The 25877-nt window shown below is 33.9% G+C and overlaps 4 protein-coding genes, 1 long non-coding RNA gene and 1 other non-coding gene across 6 annotated transcripts; 3 read left to right on the forward strand and 3 right to left on the reverse strand.

Annotated features, from left to right (window-relative positions):
- Window positions 1-245: 245 nt before the first annotated feature.
- On the forward strand, window positions 246-7135 carry LOC103842659. The gene has a single exon (XM_033279271.1). The coding sequence runs from the start codon at window positions 302-304 to the stop codon at window positions 3056-3058; it is 2757 nt and encodes a 918-aa protein (XP_033135162.1). The 5' UTR covers window positions 246-301; the 3' UTR covers window positions 3059-7135.
- On the reverse strand, window positions 4020-4131 carry LOC117128730. The gene has a single exon (XR_004452123.1). It is a non-coding gene; the product is annotated as a small nucleolar RNA Z278 (small nucleolar RNA).
- Window positions 7136-8103: 968 nt separating the features above from the next.
- Window positions 8104-8736, forward strand: LOC103842782 (F-box protein At2g35280-like). Its single transcript, XM_009119445.2, has one exon. It carries the CDS (start codon window positions 8104-8106, stop codon window positions 8734-8736), a length of 633 nt encoding a protein of 210 aa, XP_009117693.2.
- Window positions 8737-11629: 2893 nt separating this feature from the next.
- Window positions 11630-13550, reverse strand: LOC103842660 (protein TIFY 10A). Its single transcript, XM_009119314.2, has 4 exons — window positions 13233-13550; window positions 12647-12830; window positions 12245-12555; window positions 11630-12151 (listed from the first exon to the last, which is right to left on the reverse strand). The coding sequence occupies exons 1-4, from the start codon at window positions 13390-13392 to the stop codon at window positions 11985-11987; spliced, it is 822 nt and encodes a 273-aa protein (XP_009117562.1). The 5' UTR covers window positions 13393-13550; the 3' UTR covers window positions 11630-11984.
- Window positions 13551-18742: 5192 nt separating this feature from the next.
- On the forward strand, window positions 18743-21113 carry LOC103842662. Its single transcript, XR_004451674.1, has 2 exons — window positions 18743-20333; window positions 20540-21113. It is a non-coding gene; the product is annotated as an uncharacterized LOC103842662 (long non-coding RNA).
- A 2610-nt stretch (window positions 21114-23723) lies between these two features.
- LOC103842663 (sm-like protein LSM1A) lies at window positions 23724-24666 on the reverse strand. Its single transcript, XM_009119315.3, has 5 exons — window positions 24517-24666; window positions 24357-24425; window positions 24162-24277; window positions 24008-24070; window positions 23724-23920 (listed from the first exon to the last, which is right to left on the reverse strand). The coding sequence occupies exons 1-5, from the start codon at window positions 24575-24577 to the stop codon at window positions 23843-23845; spliced, it is 387 nt and encodes a 128-aa protein (XP_009117563.1). The 5' UTR covers window positions 24578-24666; the 3' UTR covers window positions 23724-23842.
- Between the last annotated feature and the right edge of the window lie 1211 nt (window positions 24667-25877).

Genomic DNA, 25877 nt, shown 5'->3' on the forward strand with positions numbered 1-25877 from the left:
AAGAAAGGCGTCTTTTTCCCCAAACCAGCTGCAGGCAAGTTCACACTATTCAATTTTAATAACTTCAATTTAAACATACAAACTAATTTATTCATCCATAATCTTACGTTTATTCTCATTGCCTTATACAGTAGTCTACACAATCGAGTTCCAGAAGCGCGGCCTCCCACACGCACATATCCTTCTTTGGTTCGAGGGGTTTAAAGGAGAAGCCACAGCTGAAGTGATTGATAAATATATATCAGCCGAACTACCTGACAAGGAAACAGACAAAGAGGGTTTCGAGTTAGTTGAGCGACACATGATCCATGGGCCTTGTGGCAACCAGCGACCTCTATCACCATGTATGGAAAAAGGAGAATGCACGAAGAACTACCCCAAACCATACTCAAGCCATACAAAGATCGACAAATCGGGTTTTGTTGTCTACAAGAGGCGCGTTAATAGCAGAGCCTCTGTTTTCAAAGGTGATATAGAGTTAGACAGTCGATACGTGGTGCCTCATAACCTCTCTATCATCAGAAAATACAAAGCACACATCAATATTGAGTGGTGCTGCAAGACAGGGGCTATCAAGTACCTCTTCAAATACATAACTAAAGGGGTTGACCGAGCTATGGCTCTACTTCAGCAGACTGGAAGTCAAGACAGAGCAGGGCTAGAGAAAAAAAAAGAACACCTAGAGATGGATGAGATTGATAGATATCTGGAATGTCGATACATCTCAGCGTGTGAAGCATCGTGGCGTCTGTTTTCTTTCCACGTTCACCACAACCAGCCTTCTGTTATGAAACTCACATTGCATCTGCCAGGCAAGCAAAGGTTGGTTTACGATCAGAATAAAAGGCTAGCGGAAGTTCTGTCACAGGAGGATATTGAGAAGACAATGTTGACAGCATATTTTGTGGCAAACCAGACCTATGAAGAAGCAAGGGAACTCACGTACATCCAGTTTCCTGAGCACTTTGTGTACCACAGTGACAATAAAACTTGGACACCACGGAAACAAGGGGCAGCTATAGGCAGACTCGTCTACGTACCTCCAACTGCAGGAGACAAGTACTATCTCAGAATCCTTCTCAACGTGGTCAAAGGCGCTTTCGGTTATGATGACCTCTACACAGTAGGTGGTACAAAATTTGAGGAGTTTCGTGATGCTTGCTTTGCGCGTGGTTTGCTAGACGACGATAAAGAATGGCATGATGCAATAGTTGAGCCCTCGCACTGGGCTACAGGTCGCCAACTAAGGAGCTTATTTGTCCTAATCTTGCTTTACTGTGAAGTTGGAAACCCACTGGAACTTTGGAATCATACCTGGAAGCTTTTGGCTGAAGATATTCTATATATGAAACAGAGAGAATTCAACTTTCCGGGTTTAATTCTTCAAGATCAGCAGCTGCAAGAATATACATTGATAGAGATCGAACGGCTCCTCAAAGAGAATGACAAATCTTTAGCTGATTTCGCTGGAATGCCTAAGCCAAACCCAAGTGTTCTTAAGGAAATCTCAAACACCGTTTTGCGGCAAGAGCTGAATTATGACACTGAGAAAGAAGCTATTGAGCATGAGAGACTGTTTAGCGACATGAATGAAGATCAAAGAACCGTTTACAGTGCTGTGATTGACTCCGTTGATAACCAATCTGGTCAGTTGTTCTTTGTCTATGGTGCTGGAGGGACTGGAAAAACTTTCTTATACAGGACAATTATAGCAAAACTAAGATCAGTTGGTAAGGTCGTCATCCCTGTTGCATCAGCAGGCATTGCAGCTTTACTACTACCAGGAGGTAGAACAGCTCACTCCCGTTTCAAACTTCCTATAAATTTAACGGATCAGACAGTGTGTGAGATAACGCCTAGCTCTATGTTAGCGAGTCTTCTTTCAAAGGCTGACTTAATCATATGGGACGAGGCCCCTATGGCTCACCGCCAGGCATTTGAAACTCTCGATCGCACACTTAGGGACTTACAATCGCTACAAGATCCATCAGCAGCTAATAAACCTTTTGGAGGGAAAACGGTTGTTCTTGGTGGTGATTTTAGGCAAATTCTGCCGGTCATACCTCTTGGCTCTAGACAAGACACAGTTAAAGCTTCGATCAGCAAGTCATACCTCTGGCCATTTGCTGAGGTTTATACGTTAACCATCAACATGAGACTGAGACAAGCTGACAAGGACTTTGCGGAATGGATTTTAAAAGTTGGTAATGGAACAGCACCCACCGTGATGACAGAAGGAAGAAGTCATGATGATGGCGAGCAGGTTATAATAGGAGATGAATTCATGTTACCAAGATCTGATCTTCCTCACAAGTCTATATCAGATGCTGCGTACCCGGAATTTGTTAAGAACTACTTGAACCGTACGTACTTAACAGAGCGAGCTATCTTGGCTCCAACAAACGCCAGTGCACATGAAATAAACTCATACCTTCTGTCTAAGGTACCTTCTGTAGAAAGAGAATTCCTGAGCTCAGACAGTGTCGCTTTTGAGAGCACCCCCGAAGATGACTGGACCAATAACTACACTCAGGAGTACTTAAACTCACTTGAGTTCCCAGGTTTGCCGCCACATAAACTCTGTCTGAAGGTTGGGTCTCCAGTTATGATGCTACGTAACCTGAGCCAGAAAAATGGGCTATGCAATGGAACCCGGATGATGATTTCACGTCTGGGACACAGAGTTCTGCAGGCTGAACTTCTAACAGGTACTCATGTCGGAGATAGTGTATTGATTCCCAGGATTCAGCTTTCTCCAACCGACACTGTCTATCCTTTCACGTTTCGAAGAAGACAGTACCCAATAAAGCTGTGTTATGCGATGACTATTAATAAGAGTCAGGGTCAGAGCCTGAAGCAGGTCGCTCTCTATCTCCCAAGACCTGTTTTCAGTCACGGGCAACTGTATGTTGCTCTCTCACGAGTCACCTCACCGGAGGGTCTTAAAATACTAGATGACACAGATGGTGCAACTAGAAACAATGCTGTCACAAATATTGTTTACAAAGAGATTTTCGGTAATCTCAAGACACGTAAGACACATACTAGACTTCTCTAATAATAAAAAGATCTATCCAATTACCAATAGCTAGCAACCTTAAATCGACATTGTTTGTTTCAGGTACATCTACGAGTCCTATACCAGACGTTCATGTAGCCCAAGAAAGCACTGTTAGAGGATAGATCAACGGTTGAAAAAAAAATTTTAATTTCATTTTCCTTTTTTTTTTTGTTAATCAAATTAATTTCCATACTACAAGTTCTGATGTATACAATGTCAACCGCTTTTAGATGTTTAAGAGCAATGACTGCTCATACCTTCGTTCATAATTCTTTCATATGTTAATGACTCCCTACTCGGTCAGAAATGTTCTGCTTCAAGTAGAATATATTTAATGGAATCATAGGTAACCAAAGTTATTAGTATGTACGTGGAACATGCTACCCATGAATAATTAATTAATAAACACCAAAAGAAATATACCGTCTGAGATCATCACAATTCTACTTACGTAAAATGTCATTACAAGGCTAGAACATGACTGTAAGCCAGCTTAAGAAAAACATGACTTCTTCCATGCAAATGTAATAATTTTAATAAAACAAACTACAAAACACTCCCAGAGTTATTTGCAAAGTTAGAATATCTAAATTATGATTGTCACAGTAGTCATTAAGTTCATGCCTTGTCAAGCACGCTATCCAACGTTGCTGTAGTACGTACTCGGCCTTTTCGTTTACTAGAGCATTAAACGTAGCTGCAATAAGAGTTAAAAGAATAAATGAAAATTTGAAAGGAATGAACAAAACAAGAAAAAACATAATATGAATACAACAATACAAATAATGGATTTTACAACCCCAATAAATTATTTAATGCCTTTAATTCCTTTATAATATGTAAAACAACCCAATAATATCATAGACTACAACACCCTATATCACAATTATTCCTTACTCAATAGCATAACTATAAGAAAATAAATCAAATAATCAATGGAAAACAGAATAAAAACAAAGCCTCAGTTAGTCCATTAGATTCAAAGAAATTGCAGTTTCTGCCAAGGGATTCTCCCTGAAAACAGGGTCTCAGCTCCACTGCACCTCGCTTAATTGGATTTCCTCATCGGCATCAAAACAAACTTATTCAAGAATTTTTTCCTTAAATCAGATATACAAAAATACAATTTAAAACAAAAAACCAAAACAGTCGTCCTAAGGATTAATAGTGAGCATTAAACTATTACACCCATTATGCTTTAATTGCTTATGCGCTTTACTAGCAATCTAAATTAAACGATCAGTTACAGAGTTACACTCATAGAATTCAAAAGGCACCCTAGAGATCTAGATTCACTATAAAACTATCGACATCTCTTCATAAAAAACAAAAAAACCCTCAAAAATAAAGCAAAATGTCTACTGAAAACAGTTTATCTGTAATAGAATCTCTACCTCATGAACTCCTTGCTGAAATTCTTGCCCGGGTTGCTTCATCTTCTGTTGAAGATATAAGCCACTGCTTAACAGTCTCACGGACGATCTCTTCCGCCGTGCAAGATGATCACGTCATCAAATGTCTCAACCTCCGTCCACAGGCGATGAATCCCATGCTAACGTTTCATCGTTACCAGCATCTTATGGTGAAGGCTCTCAACAGCAACAATCCGGCTGCTCATTACACTGAAGGCATCAAGCAGTTATTCGCCTACAACAACATGACTGTTGGGTTACTTCATCTAAAAAAATCATCTGAAGGTTCCTATGACAATGGTACCTATCTCTATGGCATCATTGTTTCATGCATGGGAAACATTGAAGAAGGAAAAACTATTTTAGGTACCTTACGGTGGGAGGCAAGCAGACGTCGAACAAACCGTGCTTGGAGAGAAGTGAAGAGGTCACTGAGGTTTGTTTATGTCATTTTGAAGCCTGAGTACAGAGCCAGTTTGAAGAACAATCAGCCACCGCTCACCTGCCACAAGAACGACAAGGACAACATCTGTCCAAGCTGTTTCCACTACAAAATGATGCGGAGATTTGTCGGATTCGTTAGGCAAAATATCTAAGAAAGACAAAATTGGTATCAAGTGTGTAAAGAAGCTACGGGATAACCACTATCAACGTTGCGCACATGCGAGACTCTTTATTTCGATTTAGCATTTGCATTTCTTTTCCAGCTTTTGATTACATTTCGAATTATGTTTAAGTTTTCTTTTTTTAAAAACACTTTCTCATTTTTAAAATCTCCTAAAGAAAAGACATTAGAGAAAAAAAAAAAAGCAACCGTTTGACCTCCATAACCCAGCTCAATAACCAAATCGATTCAATACAAAGCTAAACTTAACCATCACAAATCAGACCATGCAAAGGTCAAAAGACCCAGCAAAAAAAAAAAAAAAAACTCATACCGGACGATGGAGAGAGATCGTACTGGTCGGAGCGAGATGTGTTCGGATTGGATCCATCCCCACTAAAGAAATATCGGTGATAATGAACTCAACCCTAGCTCCGGCGAAAATTCTCAGATCGATCCTCTCCTTCTCCTTCTCCTTCTCCTTCTCCTTCTCCATCTCCACCCCAAAGGTACGACTGCAATTGAAAAAAAAATTACTTCGTACGTCACCTACCCTATCGCACGTGCACAGCTAAATCACAAATATTCTCTCAATCCCTTTTGGGCTCGGCCCAAATAAAAAACGAGATTTAGTTGTGTATTCCTATACAATTTTTTTAAAAAACTATGGGTTCCCTATTAATTATTGGTAAGTAATTAGGACCATCTATAATCATATAATATCAACTAATTACCTTTTCATAATCCGAAGAGAATTTCCTCATTTGCTGTTGTATGTGAATGTAAAACAAGATTCATTCAAATATCTTAACTTATTTATTATTTCATCTTTCGCAAAATAACAAAAAAAAAAATTGTCTTTTTGATCCAAAAAATGAGCTTCTCTTTTATACGTAGTCCACTACTAACTAACATACTATGGGTTAATGGTCAATTACCACAAAATATCTATATCTCCTGTTTAAAAAGGAAACGAGTGATGATTTCACTTCTCTTGACCCATCATATGCTACAATGGCTGCCATGTCAAGGCCACCTATATATCTTTATCTCATCACTTTCAAGTATAGCAAACTTAAAATATGCTGTTAGTAAGTATAACCACATTGACTTTCCTAAATAATAAAAAAGGATCAATCATACATCAGATTAGCGATTCTCCGTATCACAACATTAATTTATTAATAGTTCATGAAATTAAGAAAATTACCCGAGTAAAAAAACACAAAAATCACACTTAATAGCCCTACAACCTATCTAAAACCCTAGCCTACTCTAGCTATAAAATATCATTCAACCCAACCACAAAATCATAAAAAAGCAAAAAAAACTTCTTAAGCCTTCCAATGGCTAGAAAAAGATCACTCTTAAAGCTTGAATTACTCCCAATTTTCATCCAGATACAAATACTTCTCTTTCTTGCTAAAGACTCAATCGAAGCATTCCACAATGTCCTCACGGCATTCCCTGGTCTTGGCACAGCTGCGCAGAGCCCTTTGGTCTTAAAACACCTAAATCTCCGATCTCTTACCGTGCAATCACTATCATCGCTTACCGTGTACCAAAATCTGATGAACCTTTGCGTTTTGGCTGGTAATTTGGAGGCGCATTACTTACGTGGGATGCAGGAATATTTCCAAAACGAGAATATAACTGATGGGTTGGCACTTCTCCAGATTGCAGCACAAGGTTCGTATGATAATGCTATCTACCTTTATGGAATAATTATGTTATGTAGAGGAGACCCAGATATCGGGAAACCACTATTAGATTCACTTGGATGGAGAGAAAATAAAGCACGGTCCGACGCTTGCTGGCAAAGTATCAAAACATCTCTCCATGGAGTAAGAGTCAAAAGGTTTGAAATTTACATCACAATTTATAGGGCCACCAGGCCTACAATAAATTGTCACAGAAACGACATTGCTATCCGATGTGAGACATGTTATTATTTTAAGCAGATGAAAAAATTTGTTTTTATTATCTAAACAAATAATGTAACTGCTGTAGACCCTATATCAACTCCAATATTATAAAATTTAAATAAAGCTTCTCTTACTAATACATCATCTGTTATGCAACCGGACCAAAGCTACAGATTCATACTTTTATTTTCATCTTAAGGCCTCGATCAAAAAAGGTTTACATTACTATATAGTTATTGCAAGCTCACTGACATAGTTTAAAATACCACTCCATTGCTAAATCGAAACCAAACCCATATAATTAATCACTATTTTTAAAAATTCAAAAAATAATATTTCAAAACGTCAACGTATTACAAATAAAGCAGCCGTGTAGCATTAAGCTCCATAATCCACTCCCTTTCAATTACTTATCATTAACCAAAATTAAAACAGCAATAATTTAAAACAAACCAAACTTAAAAAACCAATAAATAAAAATAAAAAACCAAAATAGCACTAAATACTACAAATTATAAAAATATATTACATAAATTTACACTATCTAAACGGCAGGAAACGTATACCCATTCAATAAAGCTTCACATTTAAAATTGACCACAAGAAAAACAACAATTTAACTTTGCTGTTTTTTTTCAATTTAATATGAATTCGAGCCCTAGAATTGATCTGGGTACACGAAAAATTTGCATTATGAAAATATTCGCAAATTAATATGAAAAAAATTCCGAAGACTCACATCAAAACAAAAACATATGCCGGCAGGCAGTTAACCTAAAAAAAATTGGCCAAGAAAATAATAAAATATCCATTAAAGTATTAACCATTGCCAATGAATTCAGGCTGCATACATGTAAAGTGAAAAATATAATTTAATCATTAAAAAAACAAAAATATCAACTTATCGCTTCCCCAAAATCTATGACACCACTTAAAAACGTTACAATCGACTAAATCTGAGAAAACCAAACACCATACATCCTCCTCATTATATATAAACAAACCTTTAAAACCAAGTCACGCCCAGAAACATCTTAAGAAAATAAAAACTCTACAGTTTTCCACGAACACAAACCAAATATCATGCTCACCCTTGAATCCATGCCTGAAGACATCCGTCTTTTAATTGTTTCCAAGATCGCCTCCACCTCCCCCATCAACTACTTCAATACGATCATTACCTGCAAACGCCTCCACTTCGGTCCTGAATACTACCCTGTTGCTAAAGCTCTGAACCTCAAACCCCTGGTCAACCAGCCTTCTCTAGCCAACCGGTACCGAATGTTGGTCGCCAGATGCCTCGAAGCCAACAATATTGATGCCCACTTTGTTAAAGGTATGCTTGAATACTTTGAATCTCAAAATCAGATCTTAGGTTTACATCACATCCACATAGCTTCAAAGGGTGGTCACATCCAAGGGACGTACGTTTACGGTGTTCTCCTCATGGCCGTTGGCGAGACTGATAACGGAGTGAAAATCATCAACAAACTAACCGATGATAAAGGTATTTCAGTAGTGGAAGAATGCATGGAAAATTTCCAGCGTTCTATAGAACGCCCCTTTCTTCACATGAAAGAAACCTATGTGAGTTCAATGCAGAAAATGTGGCCACATCTAAACTGCCATCCTCAAGAGGGAGCTGATACCACGGTCTGCTCCAACTGTTTTCATTTCTTCTTGCTGACCGAGTTCTACAAGATGATGTTGGGGTTCAATGATCTCATGGATTAAAGAACATGCTATACAACAAAACGTCCTTTGCGTTTACAAGCTCACGTTCTTCATAGCCTTTTAATTTCTCATTTTGGATTTTTGGTACACGTTCAAGATTTGAATAGATCTTTAATTTGTATTCCTTCTTTACTTTGTTTCCATTTTGCATTTCCCATTAAAGTACTTTTTAAAATAATACGAAAAAAACATTGCTATAACATGACAAAATATATAAATACACTTCCCATGCAATGAAGCATGCAAAATCGTCAAGACTATTTGTTTTAAATGACAAATTTATTGTTATACAAGCACAATTTTTTTTACATCTAAGTGTCATAGATTTACTCTTTGAAAAATTGTGTATGAAATCCAATGTCATTAAAAATAAAAAACTTACAATTTAATAAAACATTTTGAAAACTAATTTCACTGAGAATAGTTAAAAATTTTAATTTTCATGTGACTTCTAATCATTTTACAATGTTTTAGTAAAGTTTCTTCTTTTTTTTAAAAAAAAAACACATAATTTTATATGTGATTTTCGAATGGTCTAACGAAAATCATCATTACAACTCAATTGATCTAAAATAATTAAATTTACTAAACAACGCATGAATGATTACAATTAACGAAAACTGAAAAAGTGAACACATCAATGATTATCACGATCAGCGTTGCCTATTTCCTCACAGAAGTTCGACAATGTAAATGCCTCATTGATCTTCCCATTGATGGTTACTGAGATATTCATTCCCAGTGACGTACAACATTAATTTTAAATTTAATTTATCAGTTCTTTCAAAACACAGTTTAAGAGATCAACATCTTTACCATAGCTTACTAAAACGAAATTGAAAATAAAGATAACCGCATCGATACAACACCAGATATAACACTGAGATACGAACAATGCGCTCATATATCAACTCCGAAAAACAAACACTTCAAAACACTAACTACCCGTAAAGACTATACCAATTCAAACACTTTTAAACATGCAAAACCTTTCAACAACACTCACCTACATCACTCCTAACAACTAAATACCAAAACACAAGATTTTTTAAATTGGATCGAAAAAAATATCCGAACCCGGCGCGTAGCGCCGGAAGACCCCTAGTTGGTATATATTGTCAACTTTTCTGAATGCACAAAGAAGATATCCTAATATGTTATTATTTATTTTAATTCTACAATCTTGATCTATAAAATATACTACATTTTACTATGGCCCTGTTCGTTTGCTCACCCAGGTGATCCATCTGGGTGAAGATGCAAATTGATGTTCGTTTTGTGCATTATAATGCTACATCCAGATGGATCACCCAGCTGAATTTTTCAAAACTCATCTCAAATTCTCACCCAAATGAAGGTGAGTCTTGATGGTGCATCTGGATGCAGATGCATCTAGTTCAGTCCAAAATGATAAATGACAAAAATGACCTTTTAAAATCAAAATATTATTTTCAAATCGTAAATTCTATTTTTTGCATATACATTTTTCCGCTATAACCAAAAAATGCATTTTCTCGCAAAAACTGAAAAACACACTTTCTTGCCAAAACCGCAAGATGCGGTTTTCCGCAAAAAAACATAAAACACACATTTTCATAAAAACACATGTTTCGGCTAAACCAGTAAAACCGCACTTTTCGACCAAAACCGAAAAATGCATTTTCCCGCCAAAACCAAAAAACGCATATTCCCGCCAAAACTCCAAAAAGCATTTTTCGGCCAAAACCGCAAAAAGCATTTTCCCGCCAAAACAGGAAAAAAACGCATTTTCTCACCAAAACCGAAAAACACAATTTCCCGCCAAAACCGGAAAACCGAATTTTTCCACCAAAACCGAAAAACGAAAATTTTTCCGCCAAAACCGGTAAACGAAATTTTCCCCGCCAAAACCGGAAAAACGCATTTTCCCGCTAAAACCGGAAAAACGCATTTTACCGCCAAAACCGGAAAATGAAATTTTCCCGCCAAAACCGGAAAAATGTATTTTCCCGCCAAAACCGGAAAACGTATTTTCCCGCTAAAACCGGAAAAACGTATTTTCCCGCCAAAACCGGAAAAACGCATTTTCCCGCCAAAACCGAAAAATGAATTTTCCCGCCAAAACCGGAAAACGAATTTTCCCGCCAAAACCGGAAAAATTCATTTTCCCGCGAAAACCGGAAAAGAGCATTTTTCCCGCCAAAACCGGAAAACTGAATTTTCCCGCCAAAACCGGAAAAATGTATTTTCCCGCCAAAACCAAAAAAATATACTTTTCCGCCAAAACCGCCAAAATGATTTTCCAAGCCAAAGTCGCAAAAAATAACTTTTCCCTCCAAAATCGTGAAAAAATACTTTTCCCGCCAAAACTTCAAAACACACTTTTTCCATCCAAACCGCAAAAACGTATTTTCCGCCAAACCCATAAAACGTATTTTCCGTCAAAACCATAAAAATGCATTTTTCGCGAAAAACACATATTTCCTCAAAAACCGCAAATATATTTTCAGCCAAAACCGTTAAAATGCTATTTTTCCGCCGAAACATTAAAAATTATATTTTAGTCATTTTATTAACAAGTTCACCTGGATGCAGATGGAAGTTAAAAAATAAAAATCAAACGAACATAATTGCATTCAGATGATTCATCTGGATGCATGGACGAAATGAAGAAACGAACAACACCCAGATGGAGCATCTGGGTAGGACATCTAGATGGACCATCTGGATGCATCTTCCAGATGTACAAACGAACAGGGCCTATCCAGTTTATCTCTAATATTTTCCCCAGAAATCAAAATTATATGATTTTCGAGTTTTTTTAAACTAGAGGAAAAATGACTTTTCAACCATCTTTGTTTGTTTCTTTGTTTAAGGCTGTTGGTTTGAGGTTAAAGAGTAGTGCTCCGGAAAGAGACTAAAGAACGAAGATTAAAATTAAAACTATCAAGTAGCATTGTCGTCAACAAAATTTGTTGTTCTTACAAACTCAGTAACATACGAGACTAGTTATGAGACAGCCCAGAGAAAGAGGATTTAGACAGACATGATACATTACCTAGCAAAAGACAGGCGCTAACAAGAATTGATCGCTAATCATAAACATATACATACAAATATATGAAGTTTCCTAGCGATTAAATAGTTCTAAAATATAGTCAAACGCGAACTAAGAACCATGAGGCAGGAGCTTTTCATATATATCTTGTTTATTGATGAGACGTCAAAAGAATACCCCGGTACGGTTTGTGGTGGTTTAGCGATGTCCTTCACATTTCAGCTGCTAAACCGAGCCAAGAGGTGGTGTTGTCTCCGGTTTGAGGCTTTGAAGACGCTTTGGCTGGATCGTTTAGTTGATATGGTGCCTTTGAAGTAACCCTGTCCTTTCTCTTGGCCAAGAACCGATGGAGTGAAGCTCGTCTAGCAATAGGAAGTTCTGTAAAAGAAAGGGGATTTTTCTTTGTTAATATATATATACGGTTTAAAGTGACATGGAGATATAAACGAAAAATAAGGTGTGAAAGATTACCGCATGCCATTGCAGTTGAGGAGGATTGAACTGGATTTTGTGTTGTGGTTTTCATGAGATGAGGAAGTTGGTTTGGGATAGGAGCGATGTTACTTCTCATCTCTGTTTGGTTATTGGCTAGATTAGTAGTGTAAACACTCTGGATGTTGTTGTTGACATTAGATGTGAAACCGGTGAAGGTATTAGCGGTTCCTTTGCTCGCCAAGTCCATCACTTCTTTGGCTTTCTCAGCAGAAAAGTCATTGAACACAATCACTTGCCCGCCATAAAATATAGTCAACGGTGCAGTTTGAGGCTCTGGTTTCACAGATCTGTTTCAAGAAAACAAAATAATTAGTCAAAGAAATAACAAATAAAGCTTAGCTTTACAACATCAGATTTATATGTTTTAACAGAACATACCTAGTGGAAGAAGTAGCCTGTGTCATTTTTAGGATATCTTCTTTGGGGAGAGAGGAGGATGAGGAAGAAAAACTTGGTTGCCTGGGAAACAGATTTTTTGGTTTAACATCTTGGCCAATGGGTTCCATGTTGGAAGCTTCACAAGGGAATAAACTCATGGTTGTTGTGGGCTGACGAGAGATGCCTGCAAGATATGATCCAAAAAGGTAAGATTTCTCTCTCCAATAACTTAATGACAAATTTAGTAAAGTTTAAGTATTCGACCAAACATGGCAAAAAAAAAATCGATGGAAATTGCCGAAACTTAGCGAGGAAACAGAAAGCTAACCACTCTCAAACAAAACTATACACGCAAGCTTTTAGCACATACACTTGCAAGGCAAAGAAAAACGTGTCTAATACGTAAACTATAGATTAAAACTCGAAATTAAGAAAAAAAAATTTAACTCAAAATTAAGATATTAGATGCTAAATCAGTTTTTCTGCCTAATTCCGGTCAAACAAATTATAAATCTATTCGATTCTTGAATTCATAATGAGAGTGAACGATAGAAAGGATCTAGAAGAAAAAAAAGGCGTTGCTTACCGTTGACCTCAGGCTTGCATGCCATCCCTAAGCTCAGATCTCCAAAGCTACCGTTCTCCTTCAGATACTGACTCAAACGACTACACGTCTGAGAGAAGCTCGGCTTCCTTGAAAATCTCCGTGTAGCGGCGAAATCAGAGGACTCCATAGGACTCGACATCGTTATACAAACAAAAAACTTGGTAGAAACGAATCGAAACGAGTTTCTCCAATAGCTCACGATAACTAATCTTCTTCTTCTTCTTCGATTACTCTTCTTTTCTTCTTCTTCTTCTTTTGTAAATTGAGTTTGGTTGCTGAGTCTCCTCCTACCTCCCAATAACAAGAGCATATATATATTAATAAAACTTTTAACTTTATCTAATTTTGAGCCCTTTAAAAACACGTGTTTTATTTGTTGTCTCTTTTTAATAAAGATTGGGATTGGGAATGTGTCTCGGTTCACTGTTCTCCACGTTCAACGCTTTCCGTTTTCTTTGAATTTACAATTGTATCCCTCTTCACGAGGCTTAAGATATCTTATTGGTTGTTCGCTGGCAGGACGAAGTCAAACAAACACCAAATACTGTAAATTTACTGGTTTGCCCATGTAGTTAGCGTTGTAACTTGCAAGTGAAAAAGAGAGTGTTGTATTTGTTTTTTCTTTTTCGGAAACCGTTTTTGGTACAGTAACTGATCACGCAATTCGTGCAAAATCAAGTCAAGTGTAGGGTTTGTTATTTCGTTTGAAGATGGTCTACTATGTTTTTTTGTTTGTTTGTTAAGTTCAGTTTTATAGCAGGTTAAATTCAAGATAAAAAAGTCGGATTCTATCATAACTTGTTCCGGCCAAAAAAAATTGTATGTAGTGGTAGATTTAATAGATTACAACGTAAAAAATAGTGGTTCAAACCATAATTGAAATCCATCTTCATACCGATTATCTCCTATTATTGTTTTTTTAGAAAGATTTTTCATTTTTTTTCATATCGAAATCATAATCTCAAAAAACTGAATTGAACCGTAGTTGAAGTCGGTCTTCGTACCAATATATCCTTCTTGTTTGAAAAAATTATGGTTTGAAACACTTGATGCAATCTCTTTCTGATGCACTTCAAATATTTTTTATTAAACCATTAAGAAAGTAAATGTGAAATAAACACATTAAGATAAACAAGGCAAAACGCGTTAAACGTCACCAGTCAAGCCTCTTTGGCATTTAGTAAATGATCTTCATAATAAACTGTACAATCTTATAAATTGATTATTGCTCTCGAAACATTTTCGAAATAATGTTATTAACGCGTGATTCATGCAGAGATACAACCATTACAAACTAATGTTTGTCAATTAAGCAAACAAAAAATACTAACAAATAAAGTACTCTACGAGTCGTCGATTAGTAATTAAATGCGTCAGAAGTTCAAGTTTGAAGTTAATCCACATGTCGACCGTCACATTTGATTAACGCCATGAATCATATAATAATTGTATCGAATAGTCAAAAGTTTAACACCTAACAAACAAACTAAAAATGTATATGAAGCGCAAGCGAGATTGATGTTCCCGTGGATAAAATCAATATTACAGAATTGATTTGAGACCTAATCAGATAGTCATGCTTATACTAATATGGCAAATGCGCATAATCCATATGCAAGGGTACTATCGTATACAGCTGATAACACGTGAACGAAGCAAAACCTTCACGGCGTTAACAAACTGTGAGTGGGTCCCTGGTGAAGCCAACTCCACCATCCACATGTTCCGTCGACCACGTTTTTGTTATTATGCGTTTTGGAAATAATAAATAAAATAGTAATAAAGCTAAAGATGGATATTTAAAGAAAAAACAAAAGCAAATAAATTAGAATATTACAAAACTAGGAGGAATCTAGAAAGAAGGGGGCGGCAAGTGCACGTTGTCTGAACTAATTCGACGTGACGCGTGTCCAACACTTGTTGGTTGTAAAGTACGCGTTAGATTCTTATTCTCCGCAAGTACAAAGGGTGTTGTAGGAGCTGTGTTACGCTGCTACGCGACCTAACAAAAGTTCAAAAGCCTTGTCACTAATCAACCCTTAATCTGATTTGTTGATTGCATCTAGCCATGTTAATAATATTGTACTCCATTTGTTCCTAAAAATAAGATGTTTTACAGAATTTTGATGTTAAGATGTATTCATTTTTTAGGTAATTTTTACTTTATTAAAAACTGTGTACCCAATCATATTTTAATAGTCTATTTTGTAATTGGTTGAATACCATTAATTTATAGTTCTAATGATACTTTTTAGATAAAAAATAGTTTTTTGTATTTCTACCTAAACATCTTATATTTAAGAACAGATGGAGTATTTTTTTCAGACGGGAATCTAGGTGCGGTTTTCTTGTGTGCCAATTATCTTTTCTTTATCATAATATTAATTTATTGCAAAATTAATTTAATACACAGCAAAGTAATCATGGATTAAATTTACACAACAAATTAATAGTATAGTGTAATACTCTCTCTGTTCCTTAATATTACATATTTTAGGAAAAAAAATTGTTTTAAAAAGATCTATTTTTTACATTTCCAAAACATGTTTTATTAACTAATTGCAAATTTATAAAACTTAATTGCACTTACTGAATTGTTATTGGTTTAAAATTATGAAACAAAGATAAACACAAAAATATGCAAATTTAATGTATTTTATTAAAATGTGTGAAAAATCTAGAATATGTAACATTAAAAAACAGAGTGAGTAATATATACTAACATAAATCAAAACTAAGAAAAGTCTTCTTTTACATAATTGATGGAAACTTTATTATATGCCTCCAACCTCGCATGAGTCCTATCAAAAAAAATAAACATCGCATGAGGTAACTAACTTATTAACCGAAAATTCCGTGTAAAGGGTCTCATACTAGCATGACATACTACTTTTAAAATTATTGTCATTGTTGCAAGACGATTAGATACAAAACTCAATATATTTTTACAATTTTTAGTTGATTGGTTAGAACTTAAAACGATATGAAATTTTGGTTATGGGCCTACGAAATTAGATAAGATTAGATTAAACGTAAAAGATAGTCAAACTCGTGGGAAATGCGTGTAAGTGGTTGGGGAAGGAATACAGATCGCGATGCAAGTTGAGTAATGTGTCGAGTTATATTTGTTTTTACATCTATTCATGCACCATTTGAGTTTACCTTTAATTCACGACTATTGTTTATTTGTATTCTATCATAGTATAGTGTTATAGTACTTGTTGATGATAAACAAAAAGTTTGAAAATTTAATGTCTAATAATATGTTGATTTAATGGGGGTTGTTTATTTAATGGTAAGACCGTAAGAGAACACTGACGAAACTTACATAGTTGACTTTTGCTAACCGTAGATTCATAAGCAGCCACGACGTTGTATAGCTTTTGTAATCGTAGATTCTACGTAGCCACGTTGTATATAACTTTTATCTGTTTTAAAGTACTGGCGTGCGGAACTAAGAATACATCTTTTGAAAACAGTAGTATTGAAAAACAATACGCACATGAAATTCGTAGAAACTATCAAACAACTGTACTGCAGTTTCGTTTGTTACATGTATAAATAAATAACCCATGTTGAATAAGGATGGATGAAATATCCGTAAATTTTGATTCGATCCTAAAATCCAGATATCTTTAATTTAACGAATCAAAATAAATACTAAAATCAAATATCTGTCAAAGACGGAACAAATCACATATATCAATATTTCTAAAAATGGATATTCGATCTGATCCGTTATATACATATATATACATGCATGCATATAATAATATATATAAAATATATAATTTTATATCTCTATCTAAGATTGATAATATTTTTATTCACTAAATTAATTTTTTTTTAAGTCGGTAGTTTTTTAAACTTTTCTAATAAAATATTATTATTTTATATCAGTTTTTTTTAATATTATTTTTTAGGGATCAAATCAGATATTTGATAAAACACAATTTTTTTTTCAAATATCTGGTAAATTACAGATCAAATGGAATAAAAAAATCAATTATCCGTATAAAATAGAGCGGATCACGGATATCCTTAAAATTTTGGATATCCGCTCCGTATCCACGATAATACTGCTGCACTTGTTAGACTTTCAATGAAAAAATAAATATTATAATAACATATATATATAGGGAAAATCGCATACAAAACCTTCAAAGTGGCAGCCACTTACACTTTAAACCTTGAGAGTATTTCACAAGCACTTTAAACTTTCAAAGTGACACTTTTATCAAAAGAAACCTCAAACCTGGCTTACTTGTACATCAAGTCAAAACGGTAACCGGTACTGTTCAAAAACGATGATGTGTCAGTTTTATTTTTTTTCTTGTTTTTAGAAAAATTATTTCATTAATAAAATAAATATTAAAATAAAGAAAATATAAAAATTCATAAAAAAATTCAAATCAAATCATAAAAATCACAAAAAATTCAAAAAAAAAAATCAAAATATTCACCAAAAAATTTAAATTATTTTATTAATAAAATTAATATAAAAATACAAAAGTATAAAAAATTCATACAAAAATTTAAAATAAATCATAAAAAGTCAATAAAATTCACAAAAATTCATAAAATTCACAAAAAATATTTTAAATTAAATATAAAAATAATCATAAACTTTTACAAAAATAAAGATTCACAACAATATTTATGTTATTTTATTAATAAAATAAGTATAAAATACAGAAATATAAAAAATCATTAAAAATTTGAAACAAATCGCAAAAATCAAGAATAAAATTATATGTGGTTTTATAAAAGCGACTAAGGAATAACGTGCATTGAGTGCTATAAACTGGCTACCCTCAAGCTATCATTAGTATACATTCTTCCCTTTAACAATCCTAAACTTTTTCAAATCCAACCAACACACACATAGAACATAACAGATTAAAAAAAAAAAAACCAAAATAGCAGTCAGTCTCCGGGTTATGATTACTCTAATTCAGATTAGAAAAAAAAAATCATTATTTTATATTTATTTTATTAATCATAAACGAGAGACTGACTGAATTTTTCTAATCTAAATCAGAGTAATCATAACCCAGACTATTATTTTGGATAATTTTTAATCTGTTATGTTCTATGTGTGTTGGTTGGATTTGGAAAATGTCAGAATTGTTAAAGGGAAGAATGTATACTAATAATAGCTTCAGGGTACCCAGTTTATAGCACTCAATGCACGTTATTCCTTAGTCGCTTTTATAAAACCAGATATAATTTTATTCTTGATTATTGTGAATTTTTGTGATTTGTTTCAATTTTTTAATGATTATTTATATTTTGTATATTTTATTCTTATTTTATTAATAAAATAATATAAATACTTTTGTGAATCTTTTATTTTTGTAAAAGTTTATAATTACTTTTATATTTATTTTATTAATAAAATAATATAAAATATTTTTTGTGAATTTTATGAATTTTAGTGAATTTTATTGACTTTTTATGATTTGTTTTGAATTTTTTATGAATTTTTATATTTTTGCATTTTTATATTTATTTTATTAATAAAATAATTTAAAAAAATTTTGGTGAATAATTTGATTTTTTGTGAATTTTTAGTGATTTTTATGATTTTTTTTATTTTTTATGATTTTTTATATATATATTTTTAATATTTATTTTATTAATAAAATAAATTAAAAAAAAATTAAAAAAAAATAAAACCGACACGTCATCGTTTTTGAACAGTACCGGTTACTGTTTTGACTTGATATAAAAATAAGCTAAGTTGGAGGTTTCTTTTGATAAAAGTGTCACTTTAAAGGTTTAAAGTGCTTGTGAAATACTCTTAGGGTTTAAAGTGTAAGTGACTGCCATCTTGAAAGTTTTTTATGCGATTTTCCTATATATATCTAATTATATAAAGTAATGTGTGCTTCTCTCACATGAAGCCACGTCACTAAGTCGGATGTCCACAGCGCGACACCTGTCCCTTTTACAGAAACTCTGCTTTTCATTTAACTTTAGGCGGAAAAACTTTGGGCTTTCTGGTGTTTTTATAATTACAGCCCAAAATCAATCAGACCTTTTGTCTTCATCTCTTTACGCCGCTAGGGTTCGTGTTCTTCGAATAAGCTATCTCTAAGAAAAATCAGAAGCGTTCCCACACACCTGGTGTTTTGAGGAATTTTGCTGAATGAAATCGAGATGAAGAATCTCTTTGTTTATCTCCACTCGCGTCGTGTACTCTTCTATTCTACTAAACCGAAGCCGTCCCTTCTGAAGAACAAGAAGTATTTTTCTCGACAAATCTGACTCTGCATTGTCTCGATCGATGTTCCATCCCCTCGCTCCGATACCGTCGTTTGTTGCATTCAAAAATACTCATTTAGGCTAGCTTTTAACACCACTGACCCACGTCTCCCAGACCTATAAATAAGGGTTCTCGGTCTGCTAGATTCACCAGATTCTCCTTTTGGCATCATTGGAATCCTTAGAAAATCTCGCACCAGGAATGGCTGTCCCAACGATTTTACTCGCCAACTTCAAAGCTGGAAGCCATTCCAACACCGTCAGAGTCCGATTGTTTAGATTCTGGGAAGTCTGAAACTTTAAGAAATGCGGCAAACTCATGGCTTAAGTGTCTCATGGGTGTCGACATGCTCCTCAGGTAATTTCGGTGTCATTTAACTCTTTTTTTGAGAAAAATTTCATATAACTCTTTGTTCCTCCTTTAACTGCTTTTTAATTCAGACTGGAAAGTTAAATTCCTTTTGTTTTTGACCTATCACCTTCGACAATGATTCAAGGTCCTGTTAACACACACTGGTTAACGCTTTCAAACAGGAAGGCTCATTTATAAACCATTATAAACCATTACTTTCATTATAAACATTTGGATTTGGATGATGTTGAGGTGAACCCATATGTGCTTGCTTTGTTTTTTTTTTTTTGTTTCTGGGACAGCCATTGCTTCCCATTTCTTCATTTGAATACTTGATTTACTTCTTTCACTTTTTCAGGTCAAACTTGGAGAGCTAGAAGATTTTGAAATCAATGCTATTAATGACAAGCTGCATCGCTCTTACAATGTAACTTATGGAGTACAAGCTCCTTCTTGACAAGGTAATATGACAGAGAATCCTCATTTGGTTCATAACTAATTTGACAGATTTGTGGTTATGTAAAATATACTGTTAAAGATGATCTTTGCTCAGTATAATTTTAATGACTGTACATGACTTCATTATGCTAATTGCATATTTAAACTGTTATCTTAAGGCATTAGATATGTATCTCATGCATTCATGTGTCTGTTGTGAGTTTTCTAGGCTGGTGATCTTTTTGCTTCAGCCTTTAAAAGTGTTACCACTCAACAGAGGTAGATAGAATCATAACAAGTGGGTGAAGACGACCTCGAGGCTCTTTCTGTAGGAAGTACGAGACTTGCGACCGTTTTACCTTTTTAAGTTGTGTTTTCTGCAAATGGCGTACAAGCTGTCCTTCCTAACATGAGAATTCTATTGATCCAACAAAGCAAGTAAAGCTTGGATTCGGTACTAGGCTGGAGCCTCGCAAAAAGTCTATGGTGTTCAAGAGGATCATATTTTGTTCAACTAGGGCAACATCTTAATACAACAGTTTTTCATTGAGGAGTTTGTTGTTGATCCCAACTCTGGGGAGAAGGTTAACTTCTTATTTTCTACTCTTAGCTTTTTACACATTAAAAGTGCAGCCTTTTTCTATTTGCAGGAGTTTTACTGCTTTCTTAATGTATATTTTTTTCTCCCCATAGGCTCATGCAAGTATAAATTCTATATGTAGTTTATACGTTCTCATCTGCATATGTTTATATTTGATGTTGGTACTGCCTCCATGGTTATTATATTTTGTTTTGTTGATCTACCTAGCTAAGAATAGTTTTACATGGAATTCTTTGAAGGAAAAAAATATATTTATACTGTTTTCTTCTACTAGAGTTTGGCTTTTGATCTAAAAAAAATGCTCCTGGCGAGGATACATGTATTTGTTATCTTCTATTTGGGGTAAGATTTAAAAGTAAATTTCTTAAGATATGTGAAAGCTTTTGAGGTCAATTACTATCCTTTCAGTTTAGATCTTGCCAGAGAAACTCAATGATGATTGAAGTATGTATTATCTCCTTTCAGTTGAGATCTTGCCAGTTAAACTCAATGATGATTGCAGTATGTATTATCTCTTGATATATGATTGATTCTGGTGTTTTTCCTTCTGTTTTATCATCATAAATTCTATGTATTCTTTTATATGTACAATTATTAGTTTTATTTCTGGGCAAAAGTTAGTAATGAAGTTGTAGTCAGTTCTTTTGTATAATAACCAACAACAAACAAATTATTTATGAATATCCTATCTCAATCGAAGAACTTCTCTAAGTATTCATACGTTAAGTTGGCTAATTTTATATACCATAAATCAACTTCACAATCTTGCATACTCACTGCAAAACATCTAATTCCTCATAAAACTTTACCTCAGCCCGTCTTATCAATCAATATTTTTTAAACAGTGAAACACATTAACCAAAATAACTAAACTCAAATAACAATGAAATAATGTCAGCTAGCTAGCGTGAATAGACCACCAGAAACAAATAGTCATTTTTATTGAAAATTCAAGTAATATGCTTTGTATAGTAGGACTAAAATCCTAACACTCACCTTACACACAATACAAAATCTCCATGAGATGCAATTGTTGTCATGACTCTACGGTAGTAAATTACTACGGCAACCAACACAAACCAAACTCAAAATACTTAAGTTGTTATTACCTTACGGTCCACTTCTACTTCAATGGAGAAAACAATTTATATTGGCTTATATTTTTGCTAAAACAATAAAAATTGCACTAGCCCCCACAAAGAAATACTACTACCGGACTCAATAATATAAATCAGGAGGTCCGCAACAATAGCTAACCTATAAAACTCATGTTATTTCCACCAATGCACTCGCTCGACCAAAATCGCACTCTATTATATGCAGCAGAACCACACTTGATTAAATAATAAAGCCCAACTATAAAAACTCAAAATAATATAAAAAATATGATTTTCATTTTTAATTGTCCATCCATCGATTTAACTTTACACAAACAAACAACCTACAACATCAAATTGCAAACCAACCTCTACCATTGGATTTGCATATTAACAATCATATATTTGTACATAAAATATAAATGTAACACATCCCGCCCGTAGGACGGGCCGATCCTAGTATATGTATAAAAGAAATATCAATACTGTAATAGAGCAAACAAAAATACAGTTGATGAGACGCCCACCACATGGATGGTTTGCCTTTAATGGAGTCGTCGGTGTTTTGCAGAATAAAATAAACCAATGCATAAATGTTAAAGTGAAACTGTGCTAATTAACTTTGGTAGTGGGAACATGCTTTTCGTGACATTAAACTAAGATTGTTTCGTACATTATTTACTATGAATTAATAAAGTTACAAACTATTTATTATCAGAATGCATCCGAAGAAACACACAAGTAATTTGCATTTTCGTCCCAAAACTTACATTAATGTACACAAATGACAAAAAACATTCAAATATTAAAAAGAAAAAGAAACATTCAAATATCGTGATCAATGTCCATCGCATTGGACTCAGCCGCAGGCTTAACAAGACGACGTTCCTCGTCATAAACATCAAAATCCTCACACGGCCGTGGGATTACTTGACTTCGATATTCCACCGGACATTGCACTTCCGATTGATACACCAGCACTGCTTAAAACACATGAAAACTTTTTCTATTTTATGCAGTGAAACGTGAGAGACAAGAAAACTCTTTACCTGATTACAGAGCGAACTATGAGATTACTTGGCAAACACAATGATGGCTGGTTCAAGAGATGCTGGTGTGTCTCCTTCCACTGTTGGCTCTTTCTCCAGGAAAGAAGCTGCTCTTGTTGAGGTAAATGTCTTCGTTTAACACTCATTGAAATCTATACACTTTTGAGGTTGCCATGGAAGCTAGAAACTTTGAGAGTGTTGGTTATTCTGTTTCTATACTCTTGTTCAGTACTTCGTGGATGAATATGCCTACAACTGCTTATCGACAGAATCGACTCTGGACTGGATTTGCAAAACCTGATCCCAAGTGAACGTATCTCCAAGTTCATCAGAGTCAAAGATGCTTTTGATCTGAAGAAACGCATACAAGAGGTAAAAACAAAACCATTTCTTGCTATGGCGCATTCTGGTTAATAGTAGTACAAATTGGAATGAAAACTTCTGATGAAGGCATGTTGTGTGGCAGGCCAAAAGGAGTGGTAGCTCTGGGTTTTGAAAACACCTTTAGACAATCAATCTGCATGATCCTTTTAGATTCTCTAGTATTTTGAGTTGCTGTAATAATGATAGTGAGATGTATGACTTGAAGTGTATAAGTTATTCATTATCTTCCACTTTTGAATAAACCATTTGTGTTTAGAACATTGATTTTGTAAACCATTGGGCTATGCTAAGTTTTTTTTTTCATTGAGTGAAGAGAAAAGAAAGTTGTATTTAGAACACACACACACACACAACAACAACAACTAACATTATACAGAAATGCAATACAGGAAAAAAGCCATCTAATCGAGATCAAGGAACTCCATTCTTTTCCGCATCAAACCCTTCAGTAGCATTTCTTCTTTCTCTGCTTTCTGAGCCTAATTTACACAGAAGAATGTAATTTGAGGAGTCGTAGAATCTAAAAACCACCAAACAAACATTGACGCAAGAGATATTGCACTAACCCTTTTGATCTCTGCTTCTGAGACTTGGACCATTTGAGCAGGAAGCTCTTCCTTTTCAACGTCCTAAGAGCCCCCCAAAAAAAAACTGATTCAGTTGTCATTTAAAATGCAAGAGAAACTGGTTTGTTTATTTGTTTATAGAAAAAGCTTTTACCAGTTCACCAATCAAGACAACATTCTCTCCACGGATTATGTAAAGACCTAAGGGAATATCACAGTAGAGATCACCCACGATGACTCTTTCATAAGCTTCTTCTATAACAGCATTTGCTTCACAAATAACAAAAACATCTTCAGAGAATATTTCGACTTTCAGTAAACAACAGAGAAATAAAAACAACAAAGGTACCAAATTGATCAAAGGACCGAAGTAGACCCATCAGTTTCCGACCATCACGAAGCAAGACAAGAAGCTTCTCTACAAAAAAGACATTAGAATCAACATTTTCTTGTTTTATACGATGATATCATCGGTAAAGGTAGAGAGATAGAGAGATAGAGAGAGTTACTGTCTAAGTAGGCGGCGAGAGAAGTGGAGAAGAAGATATCATCAGGAGCAGCCCAAGACATTGAAACTCTCTGCAACTCAACTCTTCTTCTATCTCTTTTTGCCTTTTTGACTTTTCAGTTTGCCTTTTAGATCTTGTTTGATCAAAAATACTTATAATACATACCCAAAACTACATAACTATTACAAACTGACCCATTTGTTTTTACTTGTGCATCTTGGGGTTCCTTCAAATTATACGAATTGAACATTAAAAACTCTAAATTAACAAATAAGATAAATTAATAAAATTTTCCAATCTTAAGTTGAATTAGTGTAAAGTATAATATAATTCAAAAGATACCAAAATAATAATATTTACAAAATTCTTAGATAAATATATAGTCCCACAAAAATTATAAATTAATAAATAATAATAATTAATAGATATAAATTTTAAATAAATATATATATATATAAAACATTTTTTTTTATTTTTATTCAAAATAAATTTCATCTCTATTTCTATTTTTCATTTTGTTAAACTATATATTAAAGGTGAATGTGTATTCTACAATATGTATTCAACATATATAAAATATAACAAATAATATAATAAAAATAGATAAAGTTTAAATTTATAAAATTTAACCAAGTACATAATATCGTAAATGAAATATTTTTTTATTTCAATAAAAATATTAAAAATTAATATCTAAATAAAAAAAATTCGATTAATAACTCTATAAATTAACAAATTGTAGTCACAAATATTCTTAATTTAAATCTTTATACTGTAACTAAATTTACATTTCAGTTTCATGAACAGATTAACACTCATAACTCAAATTGCAGTCACTCAATTTTCTAAACAATTTTCACACAAATTCTGCAGAGGCTCAATTGGGGAAAACTGTTTTTTTAGAGCAAAAAAATAGTAACTATGTCCCTTTAGACTAATCTATATTTTGTGTCATATTTTCCTATAATACCCTTTAATATTTATGAAAATAATTTTAATAAATAGTTTTACAAACAAAAAAAATTTGGAAAAATAGTAACATTTGTTAAAATACATATATGAACTTAATGGTATATTTTCCAGTTATAAAAAAGTTATAATTATAAATTTCAGATTATGTTCTAAAAAAAGTAGAAATGACATTCTACGAAGTAGAAAACGAAATCTACTTTTTTCATTGAATCTACAATATTTAGAATACGTGATCTACGTAAATAGGAGTATTCTACAAATATGTAGAATACACATTCCGCGCTTAACCTAGCATTCTACAATTCTTAGAAATCAAAATCTACACATTAATCTAATTCTAAAACATGTAGAAACCGACTTCTACAGATTTACTATAAATCTAAAACATG

Source organism: Brassica rapa, chromosome A09 (genome assembly GCF_000309985.2).
Source record: "Brassica rapa cultivar Chiifu-401-42 chromosome A09, CAAS_Brap_v3.01, whole genome shotgun sequence".
Lineage (NCBI taxonomy): Eukaryota > Viridiplantae > Streptophyta > Magnoliopsida > Brassicales > Brassicaceae > Brassica > Brassica rapa.

Excerpts from the sequence above, each read along its gene's own strand:
- LOC103842659 (XM_033279271.1), top strand. The coding sequence starts at position 302 with ATGATCCATGGGCCTTGTGGCAACCAGCGACCTCTATCACCATGTATG.
- LOC103842782 (XM_009119445.2), top strand. The coding sequence starts at position 8,104 with ATGCCTGAAGACATCCGTCTTTTAATTGTTTCCAAGATCGCCTCCACC.
- LOC103842660 (XM_009119314.2), bottom strand. The coding sequence starts at position 13,392 with ATGTCGAGTCCTATGGAGTCCTCTGATTTCGCCGCTACACGGAGATTT. Across the intron at positions 12,831-13,232 it reads ATGCAAGCCTGAGGTCAACG|GCATCTCTCGTCAGCCCACA; the intron begins GTAAGCAACGCC and ends CATATCTTGCAG. Across the intron at positions 12,152-12,244 it reads CTCAACTGCAATGGCATGCG|AACTTCCTATTGCTAGACGA; the intron begins GTAATCTTTCAC and ends TTTCTTTTACAG.
- LOC103842663 (XM_009119315.3), bottom strand. The coding sequence starts at position 24,577 with ATGTCTTGGGCTGCTCCTGATGATATCTTCTTCTCCACTTCTCTCGCC. Across the intron at positions 24,426-24,516 it reads TCTCGCCGCCTACTTAGACA|AGAAGCTTCTTGTCTTGCTT; the intron begins GTAACTCTCTCT and ends TCTTTTTTGTAG. Across the intron at positions 24,278-24,356 it reads TCGGTCCTTTGATCAATTTG|CAAATGCTGTTATAGAAGAA; the intron begins GTACCTTTGTTG and ends TTATTTGTGAAG.